This window comes from Grammomys surdaster, unplaced genomic scaffold, assembly GCF_004785775.1.
Source record: "Grammomys surdaster isolate TR1022 unplaced genomic scaffold, NIH_TR_1.0 146, whole genome shotgun sequence".
NCBI lineage: Eukaryota > Metazoa > Chordata > Mammalia > Rodentia > Muridae > Grammomys > Grammomys surdaster.
The window spans coordinates 811,427-834,823 of NW_021604604.1; the positions used below are offsets into that span (position 1 = coordinate 811,427).

At 38.2% G+C, this 23,397-nt stretch overlaps 1 protein-coding gene across 1 annotated transcript in view; it reads right to left on the minus strand.

The window, feature by feature from the left end:
• The window catches only part of Myo3a (myosin IIIA), a 192,198-nt gene that overhangs the window by 113,464 nt on the left and 55,337 nt on the right, over nucleotides 1-23,397 (minus strand). Inside the window, exons 6-9 of the mRNA XM_028764933.1 lie at nucleotides 22,917-22,993; nucleotides 16,851-16,996; nucleotides 14,553-14,618; nucleotides 11,618-11,773 (exon numbers count right to left, since the gene is read on the minus strand). Coding sequence (XP_028620766.1) covers nucleotides 11,618-11,773; nucleotides 14,553-14,618; nucleotides 16,851-16,996; nucleotides 22,917-22,993 — 445 coding nt within the window. The remainder of the gene's footprint in view (nucleotides 1-11,617; nucleotides 11,774-14,552; nucleotides 14,619-16,850; nucleotides 16,997-22,916; nucleotides 22,994-23,397) is intronic.

The following is a 23,397-nucleotide window of genomic DNA, read 5'->3' on the forward strand; positions in this document are numbered from 1 at the left end:
ATTTTTGAGCTCTTTCGAGTCTGCTCATTAATCTCCTGTTTTATGGGCAATTGGCAAAACTTTTCTCAGTTTTGGGATGCTATCTCTTCACTTTGCTGTTGTTTATTGTTCTTGGTTTGTTTTGTTTTCTGTGCAAAAGCTTTTATTTCCATGTAATTCCCTTTATCAATTCTTGCATGATTTCCTGTGTTCCTTTTAGAAAACCTACGAGCATGGGCTGGGGAGAGTCTCTCCCCTCAGTGCCTAAGTTTATGACTAGGTATTTTATTTTTATATTTTGAACTATCATAAATGGGAATTTATTTCTGATTTCTATCTTGCCAAGTTCACTATTGATATGGAGAACAGCTACTGATTTTTGGTGTGTTGATTTTGTTCAGTGTAACTTTTATTTGCAAGTATCTCTTTTATTCCTGCTTTTCTTACTTTTGTCTTACTGTTCTAGTTAAGGCTTTGAACAGCATATTAAATAAGAGTAATGACAGTGGACACAATTCTCATGTTCTTGGATTTAGAAGAAGTGGTTCACTTTCCCACACTTAGCGTACTGTTGGCTGTACATTTGTTACACTGCGGTCTGTTCCTTACTTTCCTATGTTCATCTGGATTTTTATCATGGAGTGGCCATTTTCTGCATCTGTCAAGATAATCATGTGATTTATCATTCATGTCTATGTGTGCATTATACTTGTTGATTTTCATATATTGAAGCAACCCTACTTTCCTGGAATAAATCCAAAATCGTAAGATTTCTTTCTTTCTTTTTTTGGGGGGGCTGTGAATGTCCGGGGGATCTGTAGCAATGGCTTCCCTTTCATTTATGATACTAGTAAGCTTGTACTTTTTGTTTGTTCCTTAGTTATTCTGGATAGGGGCCTAACAATCTTATTGATCATTTCAAATTGCCAGCTTTGGCTTTGTGCATTTCCTGTCTTGATTTCCTGTTTTAAATGGCATTATTTTCTGTAGTAATTTTCAAACACATATGCTTTTTAAACATACTTTAAAATTAGCTCACTTTTGTAGTTACCTAAAGTAGAAGCCTAGAAAACTGAATTTTAGATTCATTTCTTATTTTAGGCATTCAGTGTTATGAGTTCTTGATCTGAAGATCTCGTGTGCCTGCCATCTCTGAGTCTGGCTATAATATTTGTTCTGATTCTCTCAATTATATTGCCACTGTATGTGTATTTCCATTTTTTCTGGGGGAATTCTGTTTTATTAAAAATTAACACCAATAAATTGGCCTTCATTATCATGGAGGGAGGTAGTGAGAATTAGTGCAGCATGCAGTAGACCTCTGTGCTGATCCAGTCTGATCCTCCCAGAGCATCTGCACTGGGAACTTGGCAAGCATTTATGATTCTTCCATGTCTCATCTCTCTTCCCCGTTCTTGGAAGGTCAGGATGTGGGATGGGCTGGGGTTGGTAGTTGATTACTTCCGTTTCACCAGGTTGGCTAAGGTTGAAGAACCCAAGTCTCTTTAGCCTGTTTTACTTTTATAAAATATATCCCCTTGAATTCATTTTTATCTCTCTGATATTTTCCAGTATTCATTCTGAGAAGCTGTTTGGTCCCCCACGGAAGTGGGAGTTCCTGCGACTATGACTTTTGTTGTTTTTAACTCTCTGACTCGCTCAATGTGGCTTCCAGAAATTCATCAGATACTGTCCTCTTTTCTCATCACACTCCTAGAAAAGTCTTCTCCTCATGGATTCCTGCTCGGTAAGAAGAACTTCTCTTCATCTGCCTGCTCATCAGTTCAAGTCTGCAGGTAGCAGCTCACGTCATCATTCTCCGGGATAGACTCAAGAATTGGTGATGACTGTATCTGTTACCTTCTCGCTAGCTGTTAGTCAGAACGATGACTTCTGAGCTCTTTTATATTGTAGAATGGAGTGAGCCTTTAAGAAGTCGTGTTTGTCAATGACGATGGCAAGAGAAATACTTGTTACTCTATTCTTATAAATTTAAGAGAAGCAGAATGTAGTTGAATTGTAAGACATCCTCTTACCAGTATGTCTGAATTACTGCAAATAATGAGGATGGTCATTTTAAACACAAGTCCAAATTGCCACCCTGGTCAGTATTTTTAGATATCACTCAAAGAAAAGTTGCCATGTCTGACTCCAACCCAAGCCCATTGTCTCTCCTATCTTCTAACATTATATTATTATTTTTTAATTTTGAGATTATGATATAATTACAGCATTCTCCTCTTCCTTATCCATCCTCTAAGCCCTCTTATAGACTCCTCCTTACTCTTTTTCCAGCTTTTCTATCTTTTATCCTAACAGCCTCCCTACTCACTACTCTCTAGCCCAGTGGATCCATGCTGGCAACATCTCACCCAGAACACTCTTGGGTCAGTGGGTCTGCTATGACTTTTGTCCTACCAGATAGAGGGTCACACAATCATATACCACTCTAGGATCAGAAATCTAACTGACCACTTTTAACCCTGGAATCATATTCCCCATCCAGAGAATTCTCAGTTCTCCTTTCTGTCATTTATTTTGTTTTGTTTTAATTTAGTGTAGATAACTATCTATTTCACTATGTATCTTTCTCATGTATTATATATATATTGTCTGAGTCTTCCCACAGGCATTTAAGCCCTGCCAGAAGAGAGATGTTCTGTTATAATTTGCTGGCTGATAATCCCAGATTCTCCTTGAGCAGATTGTAAGTGGTAAGTGCCCAAAATGTATTTCTTGGGTAAACAGGTGAATGTTTTACTTTTGGTAAATGTTCATTACTATAATACTGAAGACAACTCATTTTTTTTAAAAAAATTTTTTTTATAAACAATTGAAATGCCCAAAGAGAGATCTAGATGCATATTTCAGGATAGTTTTATATTTTTAATATCTTTTTCCTGGTCTTTATTTCATAGAACTGGTTGACATTTTTGTTAATTTATTGAATGTTTGCTTACTTTAAGGCTCAGAGGAAGCAAGGCCAAACTCTTTCTGTAAGACTTCATCCTCATGTGAAAAGTACAGCTTGTGAACCAGACCGTAGTTCCTATTTACTCTGTAATACTGGAGAGACATAGCTTCACACTATAAATAATTTCTTTGTGTTGTCAAAGGTCACCAATACCCTCAGGGGTAGTTATTATAGCTTCGTGTGTATTTCAGTTTTACACTCTGCAGAAAGAAATAACTCTTGCTGTCCTGAAGTTAAAATTTCATCTTTACTATTTAGTTGTATGCTTGTAAAGGAACAGCTTCGTTTACTTTACTTTAGTAAAAATACTCATGTAAATAGCAACTTTTATATCTAAGGTGATCCGGGAGCCACTGGGGTTGAAGAGCAATCCTTGTCAAACAGAAATCTAATCAATGCTTTTGTGTTGGTTTCCTTATCTATCTTTACATTTCAGTAACAAAAACAACTGTTAGGACCAATGGGGATTCAGACTCTCACTGCTGTGCCCTGCAAAACTAGTATTTATTTCCTTGCCTATTAGCTCCTTTGTTGTAAGTGTGCTGTCTTGAACTGATGGTGGAAAAGAAGGCAGCACCAGCCCAGACAGCTTTCCTGACCAACCTGTCAGCTACAGTGATTGATGATACAACTGCCCAGTCCCTACTCTAGTTTGAACTGCCATCTCCCTTCACAGAGTCCCAATACTTCCTTAAAGATGTATTTCCATCTGGCACAAAGAGATACGTATATGTTCATTAAACTTGTGGTTGTGCCAGAAGAGAGGTGAGGTAGGAAAGCTCCACAGAAAAGTAGGAAAACTGGAACCACTAGCTGATACTTAAAGCTCATACTTCATTGAGCAATTGCAAACAAGTAGAAATAATTTCATCGTTTTCATTCAATTACTGTTTACCACTTTGTTTCCAATGGAGGAACTTATTGGACCTTGAGCAGAGGTTAAGTCCTTTGCTATGTGTTTACTTTCTCAGTTCACAGAAGTGAGCATTTCTTCTCATGTGGAGTGGGCTAGCCCAGTCCTTCCTTAGGCATCCAGTAATCTAGAACCTCTCATTTGCAAGCGCTCTCTCCTTGATCCCTGTCTTCCTAGCCTCTCTTTCTTCTCATCCCTCCACAGCTGTACCTGTAAGCAAGTTCACTGTCCTTTCTCTTCATCTTGCTGTTTTCCTTCATTTCTCTCCATTCTGCTTAGGTAGCACTTGCCAAAATCATCAGAGAACTTGATGTTTGTTTGTCATTCTATGGCACAGGCAACTCTTCTCTTCTCGATACACCCATTTACACGGTTTGTGAGAGACCACATTCCCCTTAGTTTCTCCTCCAACAGCCACATTCCCGCGTTTTCTAGCTCTGGTTCATCCGTCTGTCTCTAAGTATGGGCTTCTCCATGACTACCACCTACATCCTTGACTTTTAAGCTCATTGCATAGAATGTCATTGAACACTTCAACAAACAAGTGACTCAAAAGCCATGTCCAACATGAATACTTCCTACAAAGCACAGACTACTTATACCAGACTGCCTACTCAATTAACTCTACCTTGATAGATACTTGGCGTGCTAAATTCAGCATGCCTACAACAGAATACATCACTACCTTCACCTTGTGTGAATAAATACAAAGAATTATACTATCACCCATGGTCTAAGACCACAAACACTGAAGTTTGGGGTGCCTAGGTAAATATATGAATATATCAATATATAATACAATCATGTATATGTAACTCACACACATATACAGATGGCTCTCTATTGACAGAGGTTTTGAAGTAATGGATTCACTCAATCTTGATAGAAAATATTTGGAAAAAATTGTATCTTCACAGAATTTGTATGAATATTTTTCATGTCATCATTTCTTAAAGAATACATTATAATCTAGAGGTCATTTAAAGTATACAGGAGATTATACTTAGATTATTTACATAAGGGATTTGAGTGCCTGAAGATCTTGGCACCTGTGGGAGCTCTGTAAATAATTACCTGTGAATATCACATGATGACACATGCATGCACAAACCCCAAAAATATACCCACTTTGTACATACACACATACATATACATACATACACATATGTCACATGATTTTAATAGATTGCAGTATTGTCAAATTTATGTAAGAATCAACTTCAAGTGGTAACCCACTGAAATTTGTTTCTATTACCAGAATTGCCATAGTTAGATATTTATATATTTCCTTTTCTTTCTTTTTGATAAGATATTGTGAATTTGACTTCAGATTTTTCACTCAAAAATGAAGCCTAGCTGTGTCTGTGTTTATGAGGGTGTATGATCTTTGACTTCAAAATGAATCAGAATTTTTCTAACTTGCTAAGTGTAGCACTTTTGTTTATTTTCCCCTGACTCTTCTTTCTCCTTCTCCTGTCCTCCTCGGTCTTCTCCCCCTGCTCTCCTATCTCCTCTCCCCTTTCCCTCTCTCCTCCTGCCATTTTGGCAGGGATTATGATAACGAACTAGGAAGCAAGTGAGATCAGGGAAGGTGAAGAGCCAGCAACAGGGTTTTACATGGCTGGCAGGGAGGAGGAAGGGAAACATCATTTTGAATTCTACTCACAATATTCTGCTTTAAACTTGACTACTGTCCTTTAGAAACATTCCTATCTGTGGCTGGTGAGATGGCTCAGTGGATAGAGCACTTGCTGCACAAGTGTCTTTGGTTTCTTTTGCTCTCAGCTGTACAGATTGCAACACACCTGGTGGTGTCTGGGGTCGGACAACTTCACCTTCAAGGTTAAGGATCAGGAACCAGAGGTTGGGTAGTCCAGAGATGTGGGGCAGAACCAAACAGGACTAGCAAAAAATAAATGTCAGTGAAATAATTCCTAATGATACTCTACTATAGTCATAGACCAGAGCTCAGCACAGTTGTCATCAGAGAGGCTTCATCCAGCAACTGATACGTGGGCAGAAGCAGAGACCCACATCCAAATATTTGTTTGAGCTAGTTAGAGGAATCCTGCGGAAGAGGGGAAGGAAGGATTGTAGGAGCCAGAGAGGTCAAGAACATCACAAGAATATGGCTCACAGAATCAACTAACCAAGGCTCATAAGGGTTTATAGAGGCTAAATTAACAATCATGTGTGGGTCTGACCTAGGTCCTCTGTATATATGTTAATGTTTGTAGCTTGGTACTCTTGTGAGACTTGTTACAGTGGAAGTAAGGCTGTCTCTGACTCTTTTGCCTGCTTTTGGGACTCCTTTCATCCTACTTAAGTTGGTTTGTCCTCATCCTTGAGGTTGGAAGGGAGGTGCTTAGTCTTACTGCAACTTGATCTGCCATGTTTGGTTGATATCCCTTCGAGGCCTGCCCTTTTCTGAAGAGAAAAGGAGGAGGAAGAAGCGAACTCAGGGAGGGGGAGTTGGTGGTGGGAGACTGGATGAGAGGAGGGAGGAGAAACTGCAGTCAGGATATAATATATCAAAGAAGAAAAAAAAGCAAAAAATTTTTAAAAGAGAAATTAATAACCTTATGAAGAAATTGTAAAACTGAGAAAGAAGCAAAACTGAGCAAGTTACAGTCTAAAAAGAAATCGAGGAAATAAAATCAGAGAAGCACTGAGACATGGCATCGAATATGGCTGAGTCTACACAGAGAGAAGGAGAAAAGAGCAAATGTCCAACCAGTTCCAGGAGCCAGAGGAAGCCAGTCAGGGAGGGAAGCCACACCAGGCAGCAAGTAAGACTGGTGAGGTAGAATCCACATGGGAGGCGCTTGATAAAGCTCCTTCAAATCTCAAGAGTTCCTTACAGAATGCTAGTTAGGAAACCAGGGGAAGACTCACCATCTCCAGAATAATGCATGCCGCCACAGAGATAAGAGAGAAACATTTGTAATGTCTAAGGAAGAAAAATAGTCCCCAGGGATTCTTCTGACTAACTAAACTGAGCTTCATGTTCAAACATTCAGACCATTTAAGGAGTAAATACAACAGGACACATGTAGCTACCCAAGAGAAGGAATAAGAAGTTCAGAAAAGGGGAGGGTATATTTCAAAACAAACAAAACAAGCAACGAAGTGTGGTGACCACTGGATTGATTTAAACATAAGAAGGACTGTGAACCGCTAGGAATTATGGTTACAAAAAGCCCAAGAATGCTAAACTGAGACAATGTCCAATGACAGTGTGATGATACAGAGATGAGGGGAAGGCAGCATAACTGGGCTTACTCATCCTTCACGGAGAGTGAAGAAACGAATAGATATTGCCTAGAGTTGAACCAAGTGATTTTATCCATTTAAACTTTGGTTAAAAAAAGAAAAATGACAGATTCATATAGATTCAAGTCATGTACAGTCCCAACCTTATCACAGAAGTAAAAATAATTACCATGTTAGCAATTAACTCCTGGCTTGGCATGCTATTCAAATTAACTTTCTAAACAATGACATCCCAATTGGTTCAACTACACTGTGGATAGGATGCCCACTTTAATCTTAGCTGTCACCCCAGTGTTTGTATTTATTAATATTTTTTCAAAAGTCATAGGAAATGCATGAACATAGGTTATTTGATCAGTTACTTCCTTACTAAACAGTATAAACCCGAATTATAGTAATAAAATACACTGAATAATAATTCTGAATTATTAATGATGAATAATTAATAATTCTGATTCTGAATAAACAATACAAAGTAGGCCAAAGAAGCTAAAAAACAAACAAAAAATATTACAGACACCATGCCATGATTGACAAGCTCTGCTAATGACAAAGAATACAGAAACTCATTTAAAAAAAAAAAGCATCACTCTGAGAGGTCAGACTTAAGGGATGGCTTGAGCAGGATTCAGTTTCTCTACTTTTCAAAAGAAGGAGCCACATGAAAAGCTCTTTTCCAGAAATAACAATCTAGGCTTGTATGATTATTCTTTGGAAATTTGAAAGGTATGGTAGATTCAGACAGAGATCCTAAGGCCACACAGAATCTGGATCCAGTGCCTCTGCTTTGTAGCATCTGTGGTGTGAGCATCTGCCCCCTTCACTCTTAGTTTCCTCCAGCAGTGATTCAACACAGGTGATGGACGGAGTGAATGCTCTTCTCTCAGTTTGGAGACATTAACATAACGTAAGTTTCTCTTGGAATTACAGTGTTCAAAGGTTTTTTAGGTTCATACTGATACTTCCTTGCCTTGCCTACTTCAACTTCCTTTATAAAGTGTTGCTTAGGAGGAGAGATACTCATATGACCTCCCAAGAAGTTACTCATCCAGCTGCTTAACTCCAAACAACTTAAGAGAACTCACAACTATACCATATATTTATATACAAATTGAGAGGTTTATAATCCCTAACCACACAAACACTAGCTGCTATCTGTTGATCACAGCATGGTAGCTATATCCAGGTCCAAAGACAATTTATCATCCTTTCAACACTCACTATTTACCACCAGCCTTTGTTAATATTAGAATTGTCTTTCTCTGAATGTTTTTCCTTTTCTATTTTTGTTCTAAACTAACTGCGAGCTCTAGTCATAGTAATGGAGTTGACAGATTCCTATGTAAATAAAAGCAAAAGCTGAAGTATCTTGTTCTTAAACTTGTGTTCTATTAAATCTTTGCTAATCTGAGATACTCATAGCTCTTACCTCATTTTCGAAGCCATAGAGTTAATACACACTCTAGCAGGCTGGAGAAAAATATGCCTCTCTGAGTCCCTTATTTGATTGTTGTGAGTCTTGTATGAGGATGGAGATGTCACCCTGGTGGCTGAAGCCAGGGTATCCGTAATGAGAATTGGACAACTTGCAAGGATTGCACCTACCATGATTTGCAGGGATGATAGGAGGTAGAGTCCCAGCCAAAGATATTTAAATATAGATATTAGATGCATACAGTAGGGATTGAGTTCACCTGCTACCAAAACTTGGAATAACTTAAATTCAGGAAGAAACACAAAGAGAAAAATGTCATATAGTTAACAAGAAAGGCAGCTGTGAAGTTACAGCACTGTATGTCTTGGGATAAGCACTATTCATTTTTAGAACCAAAGAAATACTTCTGCCTGTCAGGACACATGAGGTATGTAAGCTAGCACAGGCCACCACCTATTGCTGTGAAGGATATGGGTTTAGCCTTTCTGAATGCCAGTGTTGTTTGGTCTCCACAGCTCTCGAATCCTATTCCAGAGTTTAAGAGCATAAGGATACGACTTCCTTTGAGCCCATCTTACCCTCATGGTTTTTACGCTCAGTCTATATAACATTTATTTTGTGGCAACTTATTTTCATTAGACCAAGCCAGTTTATCTCTTCTATTCAAAGATTTCCTGTTCCTGCTAGTAAAGGAAAATTCTGCTTCTTTTGGACTTCCACAAGACCTAATTTGTATCTGAAGCTTGCTACTTTGCATAACGGTTATTTACAGGAATGTCCTATCCTATCTAACTACTAGAGAATACCAACCCTTCGAGCAGACTATAACAAGGTTTACCCAGTCATATTTTCCCATAGAACCTTTCACCACTTCAGAGACCACAATGATGCCATCATCACCTGTGACTTAAACAGTAGCAAAGGTAATAAATAATAAGTGTGCCATTTGTTTGAGTGGCAGCCCCTGCCCCCTAAACCGAGTCTTGCTTTTGACTGAAAATGTAAACCAGAAGAAAATAACAAGAGTGAATCACGATGATTCCTGGATTTTTGGTTGTCACAATAGATGAGGGAAGGTGAGATTGTGAAGAAAGGGGACAAGAAAGTAATCTGGGATAGTGTGGCAAAGCATCACGTTTGAAGATGTTGCGTTTGAAGTTTCCTGGAGACATTCACAAGGAGAAGGAAGCTGAATAGAATACTCTTGGAAGAACTACCAGAAAAGCATCGTAAAGTCTTGTCTGCTAAGGAAGACAGCAAATGTCCCCAAAAGGTCCCCATGACTGGCAAAGTCTCTAGGGAAGAATTATTGTGCCTAGAAAATAGAAAGTAAAATGGAGTCATCCATTACATCTCATTAAAAGAAGCACTTTATTACTTCCTATTGATTTTCCTGCTTTCTTAGCTAACTGTTCTGTTTTGTAAAATTAAAATCCCATTTGTGTCACTTTATACTGCTTAAAGTCCCAGACCTAATAAAGAGTTGAAAGCTCACACCAGGCACTGTAGCACTAAACGGTCAAACAAGTTTTAGTTCAACTTTCATTTGTTAATCCTCTGCCTTTAACTGCATCTATATGTCAAGAGGGACAATTAATATAACGCCACAAAGACAGGTAGTATTTGGGGACTAAACAATAACTATGTTTAAGTAACTGAAACCTTGTACATAGTCCTGTTTGCTTCTGTGAAATTATATATAAAATAATAATTTATACATGTCTACATTAATCTTCATGAGATATGGAGGTTATCAAGTAAAATACTGAATTAATTTTGATTATTATATAAATATGAAAAGATATGCTAATTATTAATTTCACCAAAGGACATTCAAAACTGTTATCATTTAAGTGTATGCTGAGCTATTTCTCCCAAGGAAAGTAAATCATACTCTAAATAATATTTTTGGTAGAAGTTCAAGTTTTGTAAAATACTTTAGGGACATAATTAAATATTTTATAGAATAGTCTATAATATATTATATGTATAATATTATATATAATGGACACCCATCCACTGTTTTCGCTGCTCAGAATTTCTTTCTAAGAATGAGGAACATTTCTAAAATGGCTCAGGGTGGGCCTTGGCCTCTCCCTGGGCACAAGTGAGGTGGCACCAGGGATTTCTCCCATGTACTTTAACTAGAGCACAGGGTGAAGGGCAAGGCGTGAAGAATCAGATGGTCATGTGAAGTTCCAAATCTCGGAGGAGTGATGACAAGCTCCCAGTCAGTTTGTGAGTATTGAAAGGCTGTCAGGTACCCAGTTCACAGGCAATGATGGGGGCAGGTGAGTGGGCTCCAGCAGGCAGGCAGTTTTTGAGGAACATGATGGGATCCAGATTCCTTTACTATACACCTAAATCAGCCCTTTGCTTTCATCTCAGTTCTTATGAGATACTAAGTTGCTTTCCCATATTAGCCGACATGTATTGTCTTGAAGAGCACGGGTTACTCATAACTGATTTTTGTATATGTCTACTAGCTGAGGTAATTGTATATTTATAAACATTATACTCAGAAGCAAAACTTGAAACTATACTTCAGAGTTTTCCTGATTTAGAATGCATGCTAACACTGCCAAGTTTAACTGTTGTGAAACTGTTCCCCAGGGTTTCGCTAGTCTGTCTAAAAGCTTGACGAGCTCTAAGGTGACTTTTTGAGTAGCATCTTGGCTTATGATGGAAATCTTCCATATCCATCCTCTTTCCATCAAAGATGGGAACTTTGCAGGGAACAATAAATAAATAAGACATCAATACCAAGCAACATATATACCAATGCTGTTATAAACTATGCCATGTTATAAATTATAATTTTTGTTCTGATAAAGTCTTAAAAATGCTGCCAACACTTTCAATAAGATGGGGGACAGGACCTAGACTCAATGAGGGATACTTTCTTTCCAAGCAAATAATCCCAATAAATTCAAATCACACCAAGAATGTATGAGTTCCTTTCTCCTCAACAGCTATTGCATAGTAAAACTTTATGGAATCTTGAGATGCTTCATTTTGGAAACCTGAGATATTGTTTAATTACCTGGCCTTCTCTGTGCTTCCCAGGCATTGATGAATATTGATGAATTCCATTAGTTGTTTTTGTAGTATCGCATCTTTGCCCTCTATCTGAGTAATGAATTTATGCTTCAAAAGATCTGACACTGTTGGACGTTTTTCATAATCTTTGGTCAAGCATCTGTACTAGCAAAAAAGGAATATGTAATTATTAAATAACAGAATTTTCGAATTATCATTCAGATATTTTTTAAAAAAATATTTGCTCTGACTTGATGCTTCTCACAAATGTCAATTAAAAGCACATCTCAAAAGTATAAAATGACAATGTGATAAGTGTTCATGAAGGTGCCCATGTCTCTAAGGGATCATACTCTAGTGATATCACATTTCACCCAATACTATTATTGTTTATCTCTCAACAAGCACTGCTGCATAGTGATAATCAAACTCTAGCTCTGTTTCAAAGTCTCCTTTCCAAGTCACTCAAGATTGGAAGTCTTAATGCCTATTTAAAACGAACACAAACTCTTAGTTTCACTTCACCATGCTTTTAAGTCTTTTTAATCAATATGCTTCTTTCTACATATTTAGTCAATATATTTCCATGCATTTCTGTTAACCCAATAGAAGGTTAGTCTGCTAAGGCGGCTTAGATTCTATGCTGCCAGGTAATTCATGAGGCCGTGTGGCAGATATTCTAATAAATAATCACACCCATCTGTGGAGAGGATCATCCACGGCATATTCCATAGGAAGGTTAGGCTAGTGAGCACTCTTGCCTGGGTTGATATTACAGCAAAGCATTTGAATAAATATGGGATGCTTATTCAGCTATGGCAGCTCTCTTCAAATATTTGTAAGAAGGCTTTGACCAGCTTTTAGAGGTTACTAGAGGGCAAACCCCATGAGTGCTAGCGGAGACTTCAAACCTGTGTGATTTTCATGCTTATCAAGGTGGAATGCACTACACGGGAAGCATACTTCTCAGGAAGGTTATGAGCACCCATTGAATGGCTGCACATGTTAATAAATCCCTTTGTCCCTGAGATGTAGTGTCTCCATCATGAAAACAATAGACGGTTAATTGGTGATATCAGAATAAAACAATAAGAAAACAAACCAACAAACAACAAAAACAAAAAGCAAACAGAAGCTGGACCTGATGGCATAGGCCCCAAGTCATAGAACTTCAGTCTAGCTGGCTACAGAGTAAGTTTAATACTAAACTAAACTGGGTAACTTAGACGCTGTCTTAAAATAAATTACTCTTTTTAGTGAGGGAATGTAGTTCAGTAGTGGAACACTTTCTGAGGATATCGGAAGCCCTAAATTCAATCCCAGTGCCTCAAAATAAGAAGAGGAAGGGAAGGAAGAAGAGGAAGAGGAGGAAAAAGAGGAGGACGGGGAAGAGGAGGAGGAAGAAGAGGGAAGAGCATCAGCTGCTGCTGCCCAGTCCTTCGCTTAGTCAGTGCCATTAGTAGTCATCATCCTTGACCCTCCTGGGATGATAATTTGACAATTTCTTTCATTGGGCTTAACCAAAAGGTTTCCCTAGGGATGCTAAAATATGCTATAGAATGAGGTTGATACTGTCTAGAAACCAGAACAGGTCCCCTCTGGTTTCATTTCGTTTAGCAGAAAGAAACAATTTCTATATCTAAAGCACATTTGCATCTGCATTAAGAAGCATGACAAATTACTTTATTCAAGTTCAACTTTGCCCAACAGCCAATGACTATCCTGGCCTTGCTAGACATGGGAATTCTAGAGTTGCTTATTATCTAGTTAGACGAAAGGACATCAGAAAGTTAAGCTCAATAAGGTTGGACATGTCTCCAGTGGGAGAGGGACAGAAGAGCAGCACACAGGACAGAACATTAACTGTCTAGGGGAAGGTGGGAAGGGAGTCTCAGGAGGAAACTGAGAAATGACACAGACAATTCAAGATCCAATGAGGGCCTGCACAAAAGGCTCTTGAAAGCCCAAGACAGATACTTGGGGAATCCCAACCATTATCAATGATTTCTCCCAGAGACTTGAGGAGTGAATGATAGGATGGCATACACAGTGAAGGCTTATGGTACCTTGAACATAAAACTTCTACAAAATTACCAGTCCCTACTGAGTCCCTACAAACTCTCACAACTGAGTCTCTGTCTTTAGAAGAACACATGGGTATCTTGGCAGGAACCCCAGTGACAGCAGTGTGCCCTGTCTGCATTTGCAGAGTGATTTGGCACATCATACCATTACTGTCCTTCCTTTCTATTTACAACCAGGAGTCTCCCCTTACCTTCTTTGTTTTACATAAAAGACAGTAAAAATTGTGAAAAGGTTCAGAGGACCTGAGTTTTCTAAATGGCTGACCCACTTCTAATTAATTGTGGCGAGGCAAATTTACTTCTGTTAAACTGCTGTCAAGTGAAATGGTTCTCTGGATTTCAAGTGCAAAAGCCTTTGATAAATATGATCCGTAGAGCCACTGACTGTGATGAAATACTTGTGGCTGTAATGAGAGGCAGTGATGCAGACAAATGAAGGGTTAAATCACTGACCTGACCGCATAGGTAATAGACGGGAGCAGGTGGGAGATGCTCAGGGCAGTGCTGCAAAGGCAGCTGGGAAGATGAGCATGTTCCTGGATGGATGATAAAGCGTCCTTGGAAGCATGACCACAGACAGGTGAATACACTTGATTCAGAGGTTATTATTTAAGCAGCAGTAATTTCATTGAACCCTTAGCAGACAATACAGATTTTCTATTTTGCTTTTTGTTTTCTTTATTTAGGGGGTGGGGAGTGGGGTGGGAATAGTGGAGACCCTGGAACTGCTTAATAGACAAGAAAGAAGAGAAGGATTCAGAAGCCAGCGGTAACTGTAAAAGCCTCCATTCACACCATTCAAAGTCCCAGCAGGCTGGTATTGCTTTATTTGTATTTCTGACTATTGTTACTCACTTGCTAATGAAGTCATTGAACTCTGCTGACCACAGCTCTGGCTGCCGGAGTTTAGGGGGTGGATTCCTGGAAAATAGGAATTAAGGTTGGGAGCTGTACATCTATCAGATCAGATGGTGAAATAGGAGAAGCAAAGTCCAGAGCAAAGAGTTACTGCAGTCCCAGGTTCTGCCTGTTTCATCAAAGATTGTCATTTCCCAATTCCAAGAAAGGTAATTAGCTATTCATCATTCTTTATAAAAAATGACAGCTTCCTAGTTTCTCTGAAAGCGTTTAATGTATAACCCAATTTTCCTGTTATTATCATTTTCTTTTCTCCGTAAGAATCATCTTGGCTTTTATGTGAAATTACTTAGTAGGAAATGCCATTGTTTGTCAGAACAGAAACAATGAACATGGGGAAAGAGTCCCACAGAAGACTCCCAGGAAGGTACAGGTGCAGAGGTGCCCTGGAACAGGTAGCAAGCCACAGCAGGAAGGGCCAAAAGCCTCCAAGCAGTTCTTTTGTTCCTAGCAACATGGCAGGAAGCATGCGCCCAGTTTGTTTGTGACAAAAGCAAAGAACCGGAAAATGCCATTAGCTATAGTGCTCTGAATGCCGCCTAAAAGATCTTGTTATTAATTCTTTTCGTTTTTTATGCTGAACAAATCTTTTTTGTTTTTCGAGCATCTGTGCACACAAAGGGCCGTCACTTGACAGTGAGGCTGATGTGACCGTAATCAAGCAGCATTGATCAACCATGATGACTAAATTTGCTTCAGTGCTGTTTATGTTAATTCTAACTGCTCTTTGTTTTCATTAGGGGGATGGAAATACTTTGTCCTCAGTCCTGCACTGCTCCTTAAACAGCTTATAATGAAATTAATGTACAGTCGCCACAGGCTCATTAAAGCCAAGTGCAGCTACGCATCTAACCTGATCACGCCGAAGCGCCCCAAAGCGCCTTTCAGTCTGGAGGACTAGTAGAAGATTGCTGATTTGCACATTTGAAAAAGTACTGTTTTTCAGCCAAGATTTTTTTTTTTTGTTTCTTGTCCACTGAAAACGTCCTTTTATGAGCTATATTGGATTGCTTTGAGTATAACAAAGTTTGTCAATTTCATTATAACCAGAACTGTAGCTATTCAGACCCTCCACCCCACATATTTCTACAACCTGCATTCTGTGTTCCATTTTAAAGTCACACTAGATGCAGAAACGGTAAGAAATAATTAGCATGACGCACTTTGTAGAACACTGGGTAGGCTGTTGCCAAGGCACACTAGATCAGGGCTTTTCCTCCTTCCTGTTTTTATCCTTACCATCAAGTGTGAAAACACGGGGTAAATATGAAAGTTTGCGCTATGACTAAGGTGACTTAGGCACACACAGTTTCATCTTATATGCTGAATAATAGTAGAAGTTAGAAAAAAATATACTCCTCTTGAAATGCTTTTGGTATATTGAAGATTTCCTCTTTTCTCCACATCTTGTTTCCCCCATATAAGCAACACGTTTTATAAGACCCAAGATAACAATGGACATCAAAATATAAAGAATGATGTATTATAATTCAGAGTTCACATAGTAAGTTCCAGAGTAATAAACAACATTTAATGCTTTGTTGCTAGAAAAACTTAATTACACATAAAATAGTCCACAGGGCTCCCCATTCAGGAATAAGTATAACATGGTGATATCATTTCTTTAGGACTGCAGCACTCAGTGTCCAGTCTTCTCACACCCAACTCTAAGTATATCTTCACATATTGAAATCACAACCTTTGATTAATAGACTGTGTAATTATTGATTATCTTGTACACTACTCTTTCTGGATCCCTGGCAATACGAGCTACGTGTGTATCTTCCTTAGAATCAATGGGTCAGGGAGAAATTCTTATGGTCTCTAAAAAATAGCTTACTTATAATTAAGGTGGAAGTTTTTCACATTCTGAGACACCTAGAACTTAGCAATTTAAAATAGAAGAGAAAAAATCCAGCTGAAGTAGTACAAGCTGGCAGATGAATACTGTAGGTAATAAGCCAGACGGCCAGTTGAAGGGTAGCTAAGGTTACATACACCCTTAAGGTGGGCATAGTAGTGCACATCTGTAAGCCCACAAACGAGATGAAGCAGGAAGATCATCTTCTTCAAGGTCATCTTTAGCTACACAGTGATTTCAAGGACAACTTAGGTTACATGGGACTTTCATCTTCAAACTTTCTAGAACACTTCTGCCTATTTCCATAGTAGGACGTCAGTTGCTAGAAGGGAAAAAAAAAGGGCTACTGATCTTGGACCTGCTGGTTGCCTCACCTTGGTATTTTGAAGAGTGCTCTCATGGGATGCAGCTCAGCTAGTGGAGGATCTCCATCACCGAGCTCAATAGCCGTGATACCCAGGGACCATGTGTCACATCTAGCATCATAAGTGGTATCTAATTGCTGTTCACAAGCAATCACCTAGAAGACAAAAGCAGAAAGGAGCGCTTCAAGGTTCCAACAAACAAGCAGCAAAATGCTCAGCGAGAAATCTGTGTGTTTAACCTGGTAAAGTTGAGAGTTATGTAAAGATAAAAGCAGGAATTTAGAAGGAAAAGAAATGATACAAGTAGTCGTATTTTCATTCAAAGTACAGACAATACCACAGCAGGCTTGTAGATAAAGGATTTGCAGTATAAGGAAAGCACCTACAAAAAGAAATAGTTTAGAAACTATATTGTGAAGAGGAAAAAAATGGTGCCCTATGTAGAATGGGATCAAATCCGCAGCTAATGATCAGGGTGTATTCTCTCAACAGTCATCTGAAGAAGGATGAAGCGATGTGGTCACCAAGGAGCAGAGAGCCCATCTCAGAGGACAGAAAATGAAGGAGCCGAGGGAAATAAACTTGAGGGCAGCCTAGTTAAATAGCGTGTAACCTTACTTGTAATTAGAACACAAAAGCACCCTGGGATAAATGAGGAAAATTGGGAAGAGTGCAAATGGCTTAAACCATTAATAACAAAAAAGCCAGCTCAAGAAAAATAAGCACCGATGGAAGGCGTCAACAACTTATTTGAGCCACACTAAATTTTAAAGCTTCAATCAACTGCCACTAACCAAATATGACAGAGTCAAAGGGATAAGGGGAGGGGAATGGTTTTATAATATTGTAATATAGTATTATACTGAAAATCATTGTATTGATTTCCTTTATAGCATTTCTAATTTTGTAAGTGCAAATGTAGAAGCCCATAGATGATCATTGCTAACAGTGATCACCGGAAGGAAATTAAACTTTACATTAGGAAAACCACTAATTATTATTATTTCTTTTATTTTGAGATTATAATATAATGACATCACTCCTCCCTCCCCTTTCTTCTCTCCAAACCTTCTCATATAACTCTCCGTGTTCTTTTTTTTAAATCCACAGCCTCTTTTTTCCATTAACAATTGTTACATATGTTATATACATATGTACTTCTAAAGATACAAACAAAACCTTCTCTGTCTGTAAAAAGTTCATTGTATATTTTCAGGGCTCACCATTTGGAACTGGATAATCAGTTTGTGTGCTGTCTCTCCTGCTCTCAGCATTCCTTAGTTGCCTGTAGCTCTTTGTGTAGCTCTTTGTGCAGGCTCACTGCTCACTTTGGCGTGTCTACTGTTTGCCTTGTTCAGCTAATGTTTAGGCAGCCATGCTGGTGAGACTTTATGAGTGTAACTTCTACAATACTAGAGACACAATCTCATAGCAAACTTCCTGATCCTCTCTCTCTTATAATCTTTCTACCTCTCAACTATCCCTGAGCCTTAGGTGAAGAAATATTTTGTAGATGTGTCCAATAGGACTGAGCTCCAGAACTATGCATTTTGATTGGTTGTGGTTTTCCGTAATGGTCTTTGCTCCAATTGCCGTAAGGAGAAATTTCCTTAAGGAGTAAGAGCTACACTTAACTATGGGGATAAGGACACATATTCAAACTGTAGTTATGGATTATGCTGCCTTAGCAAAGTTCGATATTCAATCTTTAGCATTAATTTATTCATGTGTGTGCATGTATGTGTGCACCTGTGTGTGTCCATATGCATATGGAGTTCAGAAGATAACTTGCAGGGGTTGTCTCCTTCTACACTGTGGGATCCAGGGTTTGAATGCAGGTTATCAGGCTTGATAGCGAACACTTTTACCTGCTGAGCCATCTTACTGGCCCCTCAAAACCATTATTTACATTTAATTTTTTCATTTTGTGAAATGAAATGTCAACTCAGTAGACAAAAATTAATTCTGAGAGTGATGGCTGCTTTCAGTTGTACCATTTAACTACAGTATGGTAGTCTCTGAGGGAAAATTTCTTATCTTATGATTCCAACACACATAAAAAACCCCTGCGTGGGCTCACAAGAGTTGAGCTGGTAACCTTCACATAAGCTTTTCAAGAAAGGTTACTTCTAATGATGAATAAGTACCTTCAGACCTATTACTGAAAGCCATAACAGGAAGTATCTAAATATAAACATATCAGTGTGTTTAAAAAAGAATAGGCAGATAGATTATTAATATAGTGATAGATGATATATAGTTACATATATATATATGTATGTATATATATTTATATACATAGTGACAGTAAAACGATAGATGATAGATGATAGAAAGATGGATAAATAATAGGTACATAATAGATAGATAGATCAATAGAAAGAGATAGAGAGATAGATACATACATACACACATACATACACACATACATACACACATACACAGACAAATAGAGCGATGATAGATTATAGGTGAGTGGTAGATGATTGACAGATGAAAAATAAATGACAAATATACTATCCACTCTCTATCCACACACAAATAATAAGCTGTATATTTATTATTGGCCATTAAACATTGATCTGTTTATGCCTTTCTGTTTACTTCTTGTGAACTTGCCCACAGTCAAGAACAAAGGCCTATCAGCAGCCTTTGTCTTCATTTGTCTTCCTTGTCCCTACTCCAAATCCTTTGATGTCCCATAGCTGTGAGGCCTTTTCTTTCTCAGTCCTGCTGTATGTTTATGGCTTCATCCTCTAAGGTCCTAGGAGCAAATATGAGAGTCCTAGGTTCTACATCAAAATTTCATATGGAAATTATTAAGGCAGTACTGCTCACAAGCAATACTTGTGAGGGAGAAAAACCAGTATCTCTTGACTGAAGAAAAGATACATGCAATGAGATGTATACACACAGAGAAATTTTATTTAGACATAGAAGGAGTACTGATAAATGCTACATCCTGAAAATAAACCAGGTGAAAAAAGCAGACACAAGAGACACATGCTCAGATTCCATTGGTTCAAGCTGTTCAGAATAGATCAATCCATCCATCCAAAACTAGATTAATGCCAGACTAGTGTCAGGGGAGGAACAAAAAAACTGTTACACAGTGAAAAGTTCTTTTAGGAACATAAGAATGTTTCAACTTAGACTGCGAAGATGACAATGCAATTCTCGATATCCACTAGCAGTCATAGAACAGAATGTCAATTAACTGTAGGGCCTGTTACCTATGTCACTCTAAAGCTATGAAAACGCATTCACATGAACCTTCTGTTCATGTGTTTCATGGACTTTATGCAATTTGTGCTTATGTGTGCTCGAAATGGGAACTCGGGGCTTGCATCCTTCCTCCCATTCTTGTCTGAAAAACAGTTGGTTTCAGATCATGGAATCTCCCTTCCCCATCTCTTATTCCCTAAATGTCTTGCTATATAGCTCAGGCCTCAGCCTTCCCTAGCATGAAGACTATAGGCTTTCCTGCATGCCTGGTTCATCATATCCCTCACTTTTTTCTCATAAAATTGTTCCATTACGGTAATGCACACGTTTCTGGATAACACACAGTTATCTGGCATCACAACTTGAGACACTTCCCTTTAAGTTTGCGTGAACTTACATACCATTTTGCTCAGAACATTCCTGGTGTATGTATACTTGGATCAGTAAACATATCTTGTGCATTCTCTAGATTTGTATAGCAAGTTGTATGGTTACTTGCTGTGGTCACTTGGCCCTTCAATCCTGGCACATTATTCTAGGCTGGAAAGCTCTATGCAACCAAAGTACACTGTCTTTAAAGTAGAATTAAAGTTTAAAATGCTAGCCAAAAATTTCACTTTCTAAATGATTAATTTTAAAACACTGAAATATTTCTTAATGATGAACATATTATATGTGTTTACCTATTTCCTTCTAATTCTTAGAAATGTCTCATTAAGTGCTTTGATATCCATAGTGCCAGGGCTTGAACACGTGGCCTCATGCATACTGGGCAAGTCCTCTATACAGAACAGTATTTCCACCCAACAGAAATGTTATTAGTAACAACAAAGAAGTAGTGAATGTGGGATACTTTGCAGCTACAATGCTGGTTATTCAGAGTATGTTCTTCAAGATCAGAGAGTATGCAGTGCAGAGAAGAGAATAGAAACAAAACAATGACATGAAAATAGTGACTCCCAGCCACATGTAAAGGAATGCTTTTAATACAGGCAAACAAATATGTATTAATGATTTTCTTTCTATAAATTAACATAAAACACAGAGCCTCAATATTTCTCATATAACACTATAATCACCTTGTACTCTAATTATGAATATATGCAAATAAAGTGCAAAATTTAGCATTTGGTTACACTTTAAATACTTTATTTACATTTATCTAAACATTTTATTACATTTTATAATTTACAGAAATGAGAAATTCTTATTTTTGTACATTTTAAAGATACCATTGTTAGGTCTGAACAAATTCTGAAGAGGCTCTTATCTCAGATTCTCTCAATAAGTTTTGTACTGGCTTAGATGGCTATAATTTCTTATCTTCTCAGGTGTGGTCCCTGCTAAAAGCTTTCCAATTCATTGAAGCTTCAAAAAATCCTTATTAAAATTGTGTCTTTTCCCTATATGTTACATTTTAACTTTTCAAAAGTAAGTAATAACTGAATTAATAGTTAAACAGAAACAGCATACCAGGATTTCATTTTCAAACAAATTTAATTGGAAGATTTTGCAATATTAATGTAGCATTTGAACCACTTCTCCCTTTGCTCCCCAGAACATCATATATAAATACCAGAGCTTTTCCCAATGGGTGCAGAGTTTTCAAAAATACGTGTTCTTTATTGATCAACATAATTAAAAAGATTAAAGGAATTAAACAGGGACTTTGGGGAGAAGATTTAATTCTTGAACTTTCAACCATATTGGCAGTTTATCTACAAGTCCCTCAAGATAATAATAATAAAAAAAAAACTACTAAAGTTGTACTTAATTCCTGGGTTGGAGATTTAACATGAAATCTCAGCACATGGGTGGATGTGCTTGAATCTTATCTAACAAAGCCAAAGGTTCTCATAAAATATTTATTATTATTTAAAACAAAATAAAGTCAGATATGGATGTAAGTGAAGGTACAGTGAAACCACTGAACTAGATTCCTCTGTGGATAAAAAGAAAGATTTATTAGGGATCAAACTGCCAAGGCCATCTCCTGGTGTAGTGTGTGGCGGGGCATTGAGGCAGAGAGAAGAAGAGAGAGAAAAGGCAGTGAGAGCAGCAGATTGGGGATTGCCAGGGCTATCTCCTGGGAGCACAGATGATAGTAGAAATGACCTGTTTAGGGGACGAGACATCTTACCCGTTTTAAGGGGTTATGTTGCAGTGGGAGGTAGACCAGTTACCTGAACTGTCTGGGAACTAACATGGAGCTTTGATCAGTTGGGGGTTTGTTTGAGTGACTAGAGAACTAGATGTTGTCTCCAGATTTGAGGGCTGTAGGATCCAGCAAGAAAGTAATGACTTTTCCTGGAAAACAGAAACCCACTTTCAAGAGTGTCATCTGAAGATGCTGCATGTTTACTGTGTCAGAGTCCTGCTTGAGTTAAGCCCAAACTGCTACTTTTCCGTTTTGGAACCTGACAAAGACTACACCTGTAGTCCCAGCATTCAGAAGAGTGAAAGAGGAGGATACAGAAGAGTTGTATCAAAACATCAAGCAATAATGGAAATTCAGTAATAATAGTAAAACATAAAAATAAAACATGCAAACATTCAGACTACAGATACATGCATGATAACTAAAGTAAATTAAAAAAAAAAGACTTCAAGTAGCCTCTTCATCTAACTTGCTCATTCATCGTTCATTTCTTCACACATTCCTTCACAGCTAGTTTACCCACAATCCCTCATGATCCTCCCTGCCCACATACAAATCCCACATTAAAACAACACAGGAGATATTTTCTTATGGTATAGTCCAACACATTTAGGGAGGAAAAAGTATATGTGAAAAGGAAAGACATAAAGGGTCTAAAAACACTAAACCTGGCTCCCTCAATACTCTCTGACCTCAGGAGCCATCCAAAATGGTGTTCCTACGGAGGTGTTCAGGCGGTGCCTGGTGCTGCTGAGCTGTGCAGACACACCTAGAGAGAAGAGACAAGATGGTTTCTTGTATTAACCACTCATGTAAAGAGATTCTACCTGTTATGCACTTTCTTACATGTTCACACAGCATTCTGTTTCCACAGAGCTGCCACTGGGCTGAAACATCACCTTTAAGGAGCCTTAATCAGGATGTCCATGTAGCTGAAATGCAGACTGATCTTGCTTGTCTTTTTCTGTCCAAATTCAATATAACTGTAAGTCCCATCTGAAGTCTTAATTTCCTCACAGTGCCCAATCACACAGGTCTCCCTCTCTTCTGATGGTCTCCATAGTAAACTATTTATATCATATCTTTTGACAAGTATTTACTATTTGAATGATGTTTCCTATTCTCTTCCTTCCCCTGAATGGATTCAGTGAACCAAAGAACATTTCAAATGGT